Source organism: Anolis carolinensis, chromosome 4 (genome assembly GCF_035594765.1).
Source record: "Anolis carolinensis isolate JA03-04 chromosome 4, rAnoCar3.1.pri, whole genome shotgun sequence".
In the NCBI taxonomy this organism is placed as follows: Eukaryota; Metazoa; Chordata; class Lepidosauria; order Squamata; family Dactyloidae; genus Anolis; species Anolis carolinensis.
The window spans coordinates 173,793,604-173,806,093 of record NC_085844.1 but is presented as its reverse complement, the minus strand read 5'-3'; the positions used below and the strand labels follow the sequence as shown (position 1 = coordinate 173,806,093).

General features: G+C 36.8%; 1 protein-coding gene across 17 annotated transcripts in view; it reads right to left on the bottom strand.

The window, feature by feature from the left end:
• The window catches only part of dab1 (DAB adaptor protein 1), an 861,244-nt gene that overhangs the window by 43,088 nt on the left and 805,666 nt on the right, over positions 1–12,490 (bottom strand). For 12 of the 17 annotated variants that reach the window (XM_062979600.1, XM_062979599.1, XM_062979587.1 and 9 more), the window contains 4 exons: positions 11,078–11,197; positions 10,618–10,656; positions 9,534–9,599; positions 5,974–6,033 (listed from right to left, as the gene is read on the bottom strand). In XM_062979600.1, coding sequence (XP_062835670.1) covers positions 5,974–6,033; positions 9,534–9,599; positions 10,618–10,656; positions 11,078–11,197 — 285 coding nt within the window. The remainder of the gene's footprint in view (positions 1–5,973; positions 6,034–9,533; positions 9,600–10,617; positions 10,657–11,077; positions 11,198–12,490) is intronic. The other 5 variants (XM_062979591.1, XM_062979594.1, XM_062979595.1 and 2 more) reach the window with 3 other exon arrangements.

Genomic DNA, 12,490 nt, shown 5'->3' with positions numbered 1-12,490 from the left:
CGTTGGTTACTAATAAAATTCATACTGGTGGGAAGACTGGGGCCAACCATGCATGCGTGTCCTTCCTCACTAACTTGCTTGGCAGTTGGAGGGGAGGAGGGGACAAAGAGCATTTGAAGGGAGGATGCATGCTTGCATGCATTCCTTTGTACACTTATTCACTCAGGTGGTGTGGAGAGAGGATGGGGAGGAGACAATGTGCATGCATGCATTCTCTGGGCATTATGAGACGGCATGGGCCATCTAGTCCAACCCTCTGCTGTGCAGGAAAAGCACATTAAAAGTACCCCTGACAGTACTCTCTTGCTCCCCTGTCCTAGTGAGTATGCAAAGGAACATGTGTGCGGCTGGGTCTAGGCACCCCACCAGTATAAGTACTTGTGAGTGTGTCCAGATTGGGAATCTAAAGATATTTGTGACTTTCCACTTTTGTGAGTGCCCTGCATACCTAACCCCCATGAAAGTGGAGGGGCAACTGTAGTTATACACAATGAATACAATGCGTTCCTACAAAGGTTCTTTGAATAGGAACTGATGAAGAACAGAGCAGTACTCTTACATGCAGAGAATTTTTTTATAAGACTATATTCATGTCAACCTCTGTGTGCCAAGGTCTGGACATACAGTACCTTCATAACGAAGAGAGTGATGTATTCATACATTATAATCTAAGTATTTGATATCAAAGATTTTAAAAATTCATTTGTGGCCAATTAGCATTTTGTGTGTGTGTGTGTGTGTGTGTGTGTGTGTGTGTGTGTGTGTGTGTGTGTTTTGCTAAATTGTGCAGCTTGTATAATTTCCCCCCTCATTTTTTTGGAAGGGGGAAGCAAACAGCTAAAATGTTGTAATTATGGAAGCACAATATTGCTTTATGGCTGTGAAATGTGTCATATTCAGAATGAGAGGACATATATCATCTTACAAACCTTAACATTATATTTTTCATACTTAAGAATTTGCCAAGCCTTGTTATCTCATTCTTTTCAAGAACAAATTAAGGAAAAATAATTTTAATGCCTTGGACGTTTTTAATGAGTGTGCATTTTATCTTGTATTAAATTAAGAAATGGATTTTTAAGTTTGTAGGAAAAATTTCCTTTCCTAATCCTGTGATAGAAGTAACCCCTCTCCAAAATGGCATTTTTTCCTCTAAAGAGGGGAAGATACTATTTTCAAAGATGTGCAAGTTGAAAAACATGCTGCTTTCAGGTTAAAACCCATTTCTTCAGAGAGAGGGCAATACTTGGGATAGTAGAATCCTGTGTTTGGAATCAGAATCTATGCAGAAGAGTAGAAGTGAAGCAAGTGGTATTTTCCCAATCATCCTGTATTTTAACCATTTAGCTCCTACCAATAAGGAATAATTTTCATAAATATATTACATCAATATACAATTTGCCCCTGAGGTCCCTTGTCTCCTTTGAACTCGCCGACTATGTAAGCTAAAAAGGTCAGCAAGGTCTAGCACTTGCTCTGGGCCTCTTGCTTCAAGGAAACTGAACATACACTGAAATGTTAGATTTTATTCAAGCACATAAACTAGAATTGCCATATCATACAATTTTCCCATTGAAAAAAACTTGTGTGCCATGTGTTACCCTTTTTCTACCTCAACCTGTCACTGGCATACCATTTCTCTCAAACAAATCTGCTTTGCATGTGTTGACATCCCCTTAACACCAACTCCCTCTTTTTGCCTAGAGACCCATCTAGTCATATAGCTAAACTACTTCAAGTATCACACCTAATAATTTATTCAGTCACCTTGGTTATGAGAGGGGCATTTGGATGTTCTTACTTACTCTTCCCTGATGTAAAATTGGCTTAAACCGGCCAAGGTTCAGGGATTTGCCAAGGCTGAAGTAGTCATCAGTTAATTGGTCTGTGGGGGCAGGGTGTGTGTGTGGGGGAGGGGGGCAGCCATCCCATTCCCGGGCTACCTGAAACAGCTGTGGCAGATTCCACTTAGGACAACTATCTCAACTGTCCATAAAGATCATGCTGGATTCTAGCTGAAATGTACATAAATTTAAGGTATCATTTAGAAGTTAATTGATGTGTCTACTATCATGGAATGAGCAATTATATGAAGACTCTTAGATGGAGGATATCAGGAAATCCCATGTGACTGTTGGCCGTACTACCATAACTCTTTTTTTGGAACCATTTACAAAAAGGAGGTCCACCAACAGAGAAAGGCCTTATTTTGCAGATCTTTTGCAGGAAACATGTCACATCTCCAAATTCTTAATTGTGATTTCACTGAATGGGAATGGGAATTGTTTATTGTACTAGCCATAGGTCATGACATCAGTAATATACAACCTTTATAAGCACTTTCCAATATAAACATTAAAACTTATTAAAAATTTAAACTAGCTCTTTAAAATTATGATAGCAGCAACATAACAATGACAGTGTCTGATTTGTATCATCCCAAACCATCACCATTTCCATTTCTGACCTCAAGTATGGATTTTGCTACTTTAGCTCTGATCTTTTGGGCTGCAATTACAAATGTGGCAACCTTTAGTGTTATATTTTTGGAATAATCTGCTAGCAAGTCACAGATCACAGCAGATTGTTGCCATGCTGCCCTTTCTTCCAAGAGTGTTCCCAGGAGATTTTTCCTAGGATCATTATACAAGGGGCAATGTAGCAGATAGTGTGTTAGATCTTCCTTTTCCCCCGTGCCACAAATGCAAAGTCGTTGGACATGGGGGATCCCTCTGTATCTTCCCTCTAGCCAGTTTGATGGCATTGTTTGGAAGCGCAGAGCTGTAAACGCTTTCCTCAGGACTGCAGACGTTAGGTCTTGAAGATATTGCTGACAATGCAGGAGCCAAAAAAAGATCCTATCCCTGGCCATCAGAGCAGCCAACAAAAATAGGACTGATCAAAACTATACAAGCCTGAGTGAAATCCATTCACAATATAAAACCCTACTAAAAAAGGAATGGGAAGTGGGCGGGGTTGTCTCAAGATATGTAAACTGGTTTGGTTTGGTGAAGAAATGAAACTGTTCTGGAATATATTATTAGCAACTTACCAGAAAGTTAGTAAAGTATGGAAAGTTAATTAGTATCACAATGGATTGTGACACCATGTTGTTAAAAAGTGTTTCCCCTCTGTAGTGTGTGTTAAAATTTCTACGGATTCTGTGAACAGAGGCGGTTCAACCACCAGGCCAACTAGGCAGTTGCCTGTGGTGCCATCTTGTTGGGGGCGCCATCAAGACAACTCCTGTCTCCTGCGGCCTGCCTCCGCAAGGTATTGAACTGCTTTTTCTGTTGATTTGTTGTAAAACATGATGTTTTAGTGCTTAATTTGTAAAATCTTAATGCAATTTGATGTTTAATAGGTTTTTCCTTAATCCCTCCTTATTATCAAACATTTTCACTTATCCAATGCTTTTATTTGTCAGTGATTGGTTTGGGGGTGGGGGCACCAAAATTCTGTTCGCCTACACTTGAAAAATATCTAGGGCTGGCTCTGTCTATGAGACTCCTCTACCATCACTACGCATCACTGACTCTTGCTGATGAAAAAAAGTAAAGCTATTGAGTAAACTTACAAAAGTAAAGAAACTTTGAGGGAATTACATTCAAAAAGCAAAATAATACTTTTGGCTCTAGAATTTCAAATAAATTGAGTAAAAATTATAAAAATATTAATGTTTGTTGTGAATTTCCACAGCTGTGAATAATTTCATTTTTGGAAGCAAATTTATTTTTCAAGTGCCATCTAGGAAATATAACAGAAACTTCCAGGAAAAGAAATGCATCACTAATGGGATGATAAAAAGTCTAGGTGGAATCTGGAGTAGGCTTCCTGCCTTGCTGAAGCAAGCTGCACATATTGCTCGAGGGCAGTGCATACAGATGCTCCCCAGAATACCATCTGGATGCTAGTTAAGATGCTAAAAGGAAAAAAAAAACACTGAAGCTTTATTTGTTACAATATGACAAGGCAGCATAAGTCATCAGGATGCAAATGACCTGCAGTGAAATGTGTGTTGTTAGAGATCACCTAGCAACTTTCCTTGAAAAACATGTGGAGCATGACCCAAAGTTGACAGCACAGGTTGCAGAGGAAACAATAGTAGCTGCCTGTTGACTGACTACAAATACTTCTGTTAAAATGATGATGTTTAAATAATGACCCTTTGCTACATTGTGTATTGAACCACTAAGTGACAAGTACCTCTCACCTTGCCATTCTAGTTTGGCCATTTAAAAATCACTTGAGCTCCCCTAACAAACTGTATTGTTAGCTATTTCAGTGTCATTTTGTAGAAAGACAGCATGTAATTCAAACACACACACAAACAGATCATGACCCCACACATGAATTAATATAACAGTGAATCAAACAATGTTGGATTTGGGAGTGCATATGGTTTGGTTGGCAAACTCAGAAGAATATTTTGTGCCTTGTAACCCTACACTGCACTTTCATATTTGTACAGTTTAACCAATGTACAGAATATATAAGTATGCAGTAGTGTATAACAATGCATTGATGCTACGATTTAGCTATGGTAACACAAATGTTCAAAGGACCTACATCCGCATGCTAGCCATTGTGGATGGAATTCTAATATCCTGATTTGCAAGCCGATGACACCTTCCCTGCCCAAGGATACATGACTAATCAACTGAAGGCAGTGGGGAGCCAGGAAAAAGCAGGGAGGGATACATCTTTATATAGCACTGTGATTAGTTCTTTGAAAGCCTTCATAAAATTGTAAACAGATAGTTTGGACATGTTGATGGGAAGATTAGGTTTTATTGTGACTTGAATGACAGGCTTAGTGAAGAGTATTTATAGTTTGCCTCCTGTTGCTAAAAACACCATGACAAGCAGAACCTGACATGTGCGTATAATGGGAAGGCTTGGGGGGGGGGGGGGGATATGCAGAAGAAAAAGATTGCATTAAGTAGCTTGTATTTCAACACACTTTCATTTTATATGTGGAAAAATGCAGTTTGTAAGAGGCAGACACAAAACATTAGACATAGTATTGGTTGCTTTAATTGTCTTCAATCATTGACCACTTTAAAACCAGTGGTCAAAGGGTCACCAGAGATCACTGGTTATCATCATAAAAAGATGGAAGCAGAATAGTAGAATATAGTACAGTACCCAAATTCACAGGATATCAAATTAATATTCCAGCACACAAATAGATATACACTCATTCTGTACCAATTGTATACTGCCCAGCACACAAAGTCTGCCATCCATATGTAGCAACAGGACAGGAAAGCAGCCTCTACCAAAACTGATAATGAGTATCATTCAAAATCATTTGCAGTGAACCAGGAAGAGGAGGAAGCAAAGGAATATTTCTCTATTAAGTCATTCAGTAAAAGTTATTCTGACATCCATGGGAACAAGGTCTACTACTAATAAAAGAAGTGTCCTTGGGTATCCCACCCTCGGTCAAACTTAGAATAAAATCAGTGAAATCAATTCAACAAGTTAATTACATCTACTATTTATCATAGATTTTAATGGGTCTCCCCTCAAAATAACCGAGGCTGCATTCCTACCCACACTAACTTTATAGCAAGCTCCAGTGAACTAAAATGAAACTCCTTCAAACTAAACATCGATAGGATTGACTCTGTAAATCTGAATCCAGCCCACTAATTTGAATGAAGCTAAGTTACAGTATTCCAATTTTATGCATCTCTTTATGTCCCTATGATTATAGCGAAGAAAAACACAATTTGTCCATTTAATAAATTAATATTGACCTACAAAGAAAGTAGTAGATATAAATGGTGAATTTTTAGTCTGTATGTGAAAAATCAAACATGTAAAATCGTTTGTAGTTTTTCTCTCTAAATAAAAATATAATCTAGATGTATTTGAATTTTTTTTCCACAATTGCTTCAAAAAGCTACACTACACAGATCTTTACTGATGAATTAATAAAAACCCATTACTTGAGCTGGTACTTACACTTACAGGTTGACTTTTTGGCACATCATAAACACCTTCCTTCTTTTGACTAGTAGGAACCTGTAGAAATAAATGAAAATTCAATTAGGATTGAGGAGAAATAATGCCCATACTTTCTGGTCTCCTTTTACCTATTTATTCCATTAGTTAGCTTGTTTCTCTTGAAATCACCTCAGACAACATCAAACCAAAACCAAATTCCATGTATTAAAAGAAGTACATGGTGGGCTATAGTGTGATTAATCAAACGTATAAGACAAAAATATTAGCAAATTGCTTACATCCTGGAGAGATTGGAAAAGAATTACTTATAGCTCATATTGCTATATATTCATCCTTTGTTTAATAATTTCCTGAAAAATCAATCAACATTCATGCTCAGTTTGTCTAAAGGAGAAGTAACCGCACGTACAAAGATAAACTTCAGTCTAGTACTCCACACATTAGCAGGTATATAATTTATAAACTATTCTGCTGTATTTGACACTAAAAGTATCAGATTTCTTAATTTTGCACCTTACTAACCTGAACACAGGTCTACCAATGAATCATACAACTTACAACTTTTGATTCCACTGTCCTGCAAATTTTCTATATATTGACTCGCTTATTCCTTAATCTATAGCAATGGACCTTTGTCCTGTCCTTCCAGTGCTATTTCTTCTGTTCCTTTCATAATTTTGCTGTTTCATTATGTACTTCGAAAGGTTGATTAAACCTGAAGTGATCTTTTGGTAAGGATGGGTCAACAGAAACATCATGTGGATAACTGTAAAACCAAGGATTACAGCAACAAATACTACACCTCCTGGCATTTTGCCCCATCTGGAGGAGCCCTTCAATATTCAAAACAAAAGGTTAGAGGTATTAATGTGTTTATTCATTCTCAAATCTTCTTTTCCAACTTTGCTTCTGTTTGTCTTTAGCTCCATCACAAGTCTACAGATTCCTCTATGTTCACATATTAAACTGAGAATTAAACAAATACACATTTAACTCTGAGACAGCAACAATCAAGGTCTGCATAACTGATGATCTAACAAGCTAAGCACAGAGATGTGCTATACAACAGTATGCATTGAATAAAAGTCTTGTTCTGGGATGAAACCAAGAATAGGTAGTTTGTACCACCTTTGAAACAACAGCATTTAAAAAACAGGACAAAGATCCCTTCAACATATTCTCACCCCCCTTTTTCTTCTTCAGAGTATTCTTCCCATACTCCCCAATGCCCATCAGCACCAACCAGTATGACTCATGGACAAGCATGATGGAAGATGTAGCCAAGTATTTGAAGGGTCACAGAGCAATACATAAGAGCAATATATTTTAGAACTTCTGTTTTTCATTTGAACTGTTTGCAATAAGGAGAGGAGGAGAAGTGGTTTCTCCAGGCAGGTTATAACATTCACTCAGCTTTAGTGGTAACAGCCATTTGCATGGGTAAGTGATACAATAAGAAAGACGCTACCAATAATAATCATCATCATCATCATCATCATCGTCATCATCATCCCTTATTTTTAATCCACTCTCTCTTCCCAAGGGGACCCAGGGTGGCTATCCATGTTGAATTGATTGGTAAAGTCATTACCCTTTTAGTTTAGAAAATGCTCTACCTGTGTATCATTTATTTATAATATAGGTTAATTTACAATTAAAACAATAACATTCAGACATAAACATACAAATATATAATTCAAATTGATTAAATTAAACACAAAAAATGAAAACAACAAATACAAAATCACAAGCAGGTATGTTTAGGAAAGTGTGCTGAGTAAAATGGGTTATAGGATTCTAATTGTTGTAGGTCAATTGCAAGCCTGTATTTATTTGACAGCAAGCTCCAAGTTAGCATGCACAGCACTGATGGTGCAATAAATTAAGATAGATATTATATCCTGTCACAAGTCTCATGCAATTTTGAGAACTCAACCCTAGGGGCACAATAATATTACAACAGTTGATATGGGACCATACAGAACAGGTGGAGGGAAATGCTGTCCCTATTTTTGAGCCTTCCTGGAATCTCCAAGTCGGGATAGGATGTTATTTTTTAAAATAGTTTATTTAGAAGAGATCTTTGGGGATGCTACTCACCATATTGCTGCATATAGAGGACGTTTGGAAAGGTTTTTTTAAAAAACTCAATCACTGGACCCTGGAAAGTCTCTTTTGAGATTGAACCCTAGACTGATTAACTGGAAATAAGATCTCTCCTGACTTGAAACAGGAGGACAGAGTGTAAAAAGGTTCCAGATGTGGAATAGCCTATAACAGTTTCCCCAAATCTTTGGGAGTGATACTGGCCCTTTGGAATGCAAAATAACACACTTCATTTGGGTGGTGGTAAGGATGAAACTTGGGCATGCGACCTTCCAGAGTCCTGCAGAAGCCAATGTAGTCCCCCAAATCCTAGCTGTTGCTCCTCTGCCCCGATCTAGTGGAAAGGTAACTCATTGTAGTCCCTCTGCTTTGCATTTTGTTAAATAAAACCTTTACTCTCTGAAGTTATCATTTTTCTATTTTAAATTAAATACACTCACATTGCTAAATTGACTTGATACTTAATGTTACCACTGAATATTTATTAAGTGCTAGGAATCTGCTAGTCACTGAAATATATGCTCTTGCTAGCCTCATCTGAAATGTATCTTTTTCTGGAACACAAAATGAATGAGGTTCATATTACATCAACCCCAAGGACTGTTCTTTCAAATGGATGAATGTTCAGTTTAGCAGAAAGGTGTGAAGACTGCATGGTTAGTTAGCAACAATGGGTGCAATGAAGATTAGACTAAGGACTTGGTGCTTTTGTGTGTATTCAACCAACCTACTTGCCAACAGGCCAGGGGTGAGGAACCTTTTGAATTCAGTTGGCAAGAATGCTTATAGAGCAAGGTTGCAAAGCAGCAGCTGAGTTGAGTTCCCAGAAAAACCTGTCTACCTTTAGTTCCTCCATCATCATATTCCTTGGTAGTTTGAGAAAAAGGGAACTATGAGAAGAGATATTCTTGTTTGCATTGAGTTTTTTCACCAGCACAGAAGTTTAGGAAAGTAGGGGTAATGTTCCATTTTCAAAAAGAGAGCTACAGGGAGTCAGTCTTAGAAGGAACAATGACATGTACTCTGTTAAGCCCTTATACATTCTGTGGAAGGGACAGCCTATTGCTTACTGGGTAGAAAAGCAAAAATTCAGTGGCAATGACATTAAGTTCTTGCTGGCTAGTGCACATAAGTATTGGTTAATAATCCCAGAAATAATCCATAGACTGCTACTTTGAAAATGGTGCTCTCATAGTTATACAACAACACTTAAAATCCATCAAAGACAACAAAAGCAAGCAAATTCCCACTTTTATTTTTAAAGGCTGGAAAAAAAGATGCAAATTAATGGACAAATGATACTGTGCAAACTATACCTGTAATTTGTATGGGTATGAAATGGCATGCATGTCTGCAGGACAAATGAAAATGACTTAAAATAACTTGGGTCTGTGGAATGTGCTTGACGGACTGCTGGGGGCAATGAGAACACAGATGTAGCAATTATATACCTGATAAATGTTTTCTTCTGTTTCAGGCTCACGGATTGGCTCATGTCCAGCCTCAAACACAATGTACTATTACATCAGCAGCCAAAGAAGAAAGGTCAGAGATGAAACAGAAAGTAGAAAAAGGCAATTTGGAACTTCAGAAGAAATAACTGTAGACAAGCAGTAAAGAAGCAGGTTCAAAGTACAAGCTGGCATAGGAGCAATTGACTTTTGCTGAAAGGCATTATAAATGCAGCTTTCTTTTATGAAAGAGAAATAAAGGAGATATGGAACTTTGCTAATTGTCATTGGACATATTTCCTGCTGTTTCCTCAACAGAGATACAACCAAAGGTTCATTTCTGTTCCCACAGAAGCTTCTGCGATTTTTTTTTTTTAAAAAAACTATAGATTTCTGTGGGATCATAAAGATGCCTCTGGGCTCCATATAACACTTTCAACTGGAAAGAAGAAGGGGGAATTAGGATGTTTTGGCTTTGAGACAAGGCCACCTTGAGTGCCTTTTTAATTTGAAAGGCAAGATATAAACTGAATAAATAACACAAAAAATAAACATTTTGCTTCCTTCTGTGTGATATTTGATTATATAACATGGAAGGGAAGTGATACACAATTCTACATGAAATAATAATGTAGGGCAAACTAGAAATTGCTCTGATTATATAGCTTCTCAAAAAGATATGTGCAACACCTTTTGATCATCTCTCCCAGGAGGGCGTATGTCCCACTTCTGCTTGCGCACCAGCAGCTACGCCCTTATTGGAAAAGGATGATTTTGTTACAATAATTCATCTTGTCATCTAGCTAGATTACAGTGATCATTATCATCAGCTTTTTAAACTGACCAAAGGTGTCACGACTCTTTTAAAAAAATTAATTAACATGTAGAAAATATTTTCAGGGGATATTTAGGACATTACTTTTAGAATTTAATTTTAAATAACTGCTTAATCAACATATCACTGCTAGCTTAACAAGGTATCTATTTTTTTTAAAAAAATTATAAACCCATGGAATTCTGTTGGATGTGCAGATCTTGCTGTTACCTATTTCTTAAACTGTTGTTACATTTCTCCAGAAATTACCTGGTAAACAGGATCTTCTACATCTTCTTCCAAAATTGTCTATCGCAAAAGCAGTAAAAGGTAAGAAACAAAAGAGAAAAGAATATGAACAGTAGATGTTCAAGAGTCGTATTCATGTAATAGAGAATAAAGAAACAGAACCATGTGATATAAAAGACATAAGGTAGCCACATTATTGCTTGTTAATGTCTATGTGCAATATGCATTCATTGTGAAAGTGCCCCCTATTCTTTTTTAAAAAGCAAGTTTATTATATATTTGAACATTTCATGTTTTTATTCACTGCTGAATCTTATCATGGCATTTCAGATAGCAGTCATTTTCACAAATAGGAATGGGATTCATAAACTGACTATCTTCTCAGCAACTGAAATTTCTAATTATTTTCAGTACTCTGACATGAAATTCAGTATTGATCCCAATAGAACAGATTCATACATGTTTAGTTTTGTGAGATTACCTGATATACTGCTTGTTCACACTGTTTATCTTTCTGTGCCTTTTTCTCCAGCTCTTCCCTTTGTTTCAACTCATAAATGAGCTGAAAGAGGTCTCGTAAGTCCAAAATTACAGGCTCAGCCTACACAGAAAAGCAAAAAATATTAGTATTGTTAACAACTTCCTGATAAAAAATGTCCAGATATCAATCATAAAATATTTTATGATTCAAATTGTCTGGCTCATTTAATTTGTAATGCGATTGTCCTACACATTGCAAAACATTTCTGCTTGGAGTATACATTTCTGCTTGGAGTGGAGAAATTGAATTTTGAAATACTGCTCTATCATGGATCAAGAAGAATGCATCTGGAAGGCTGAAACAAAAATATGATTATCAGAGAAGAATAAAATAATTCACATTCATGTGACATCATCACTGCATAACACAAACACCAACATTTGGATGAACCTCTTCCAAAAGTTTGGCATAAAATGTAAATAAATACTAACCAGCTTACACATTTTCTAGGCATAACAAAGACTCAAGAGAAAAAAAGTTTCCTTTCCTTTCTAAAAATGGAAATTATTGGTGGAGGAAAAATGTAAAAATGTACAACACTGCACTATATCATCATGAAATGTATTAATGAAAAAGCAATTACTAATACAATCATCATGTTTGGATACATTATATTTAAAGAATCAATAAACCAACCAAATTCAGAAAGTGACCCCCATTAATGTCATAGTAAAAGGAAGAAAGAAAACTGTGTTAATTTAATTCACAAAATCATGTGATATCTGTTTTCCTTTGAGGTCAGTTGCCTCCCATGCTGGTGCCCACTGTATACATTTAAGCTCTGTTTAATTTCATAAACAGCAGAAAAAAGAATGGTTGCAGAGAATTCTCATGGGAATCACTTTCCAATTGTCCTTCTGTTTAGCTACCTGTGTGCCTGTTTGCTCCATTTGTTTACAGCCCTCATCAGCTGTCTCCGGAATTTAAAATGTGGATATGCACTGGAGGGATGAAGTCACGTGTTTTCTGTGAGTGCAGGAATATATATAGTCATGCGAATCAGGGTTTAAGCGCACCTTTTGAACATGTGTTTTTTTGGCCATTAATGCAATCCAGCACACATTTTCAGCAAACATCATTTAGCCACATCCCCTTTTATCCTGGTTCTTTCTGCATTTTAGGGCCCTGAATCAGCATCAATAAATGTACTCTAATATACCTTGGCTTTTAAATTTGAGTTATAAGGACTGCAGCCCTAAGCAAGGGTGGGGTAGAGTGCTATCCTATTTCACTGCATTAATTTTTACCCTCTTGATAGTGGTATAGCTGTACACTTTACTTAGGTTAAGGTTCATTTCTATATAAACTAATTATATTTGCAGATTAATGCTAATTACAATTATGAGCATAAAA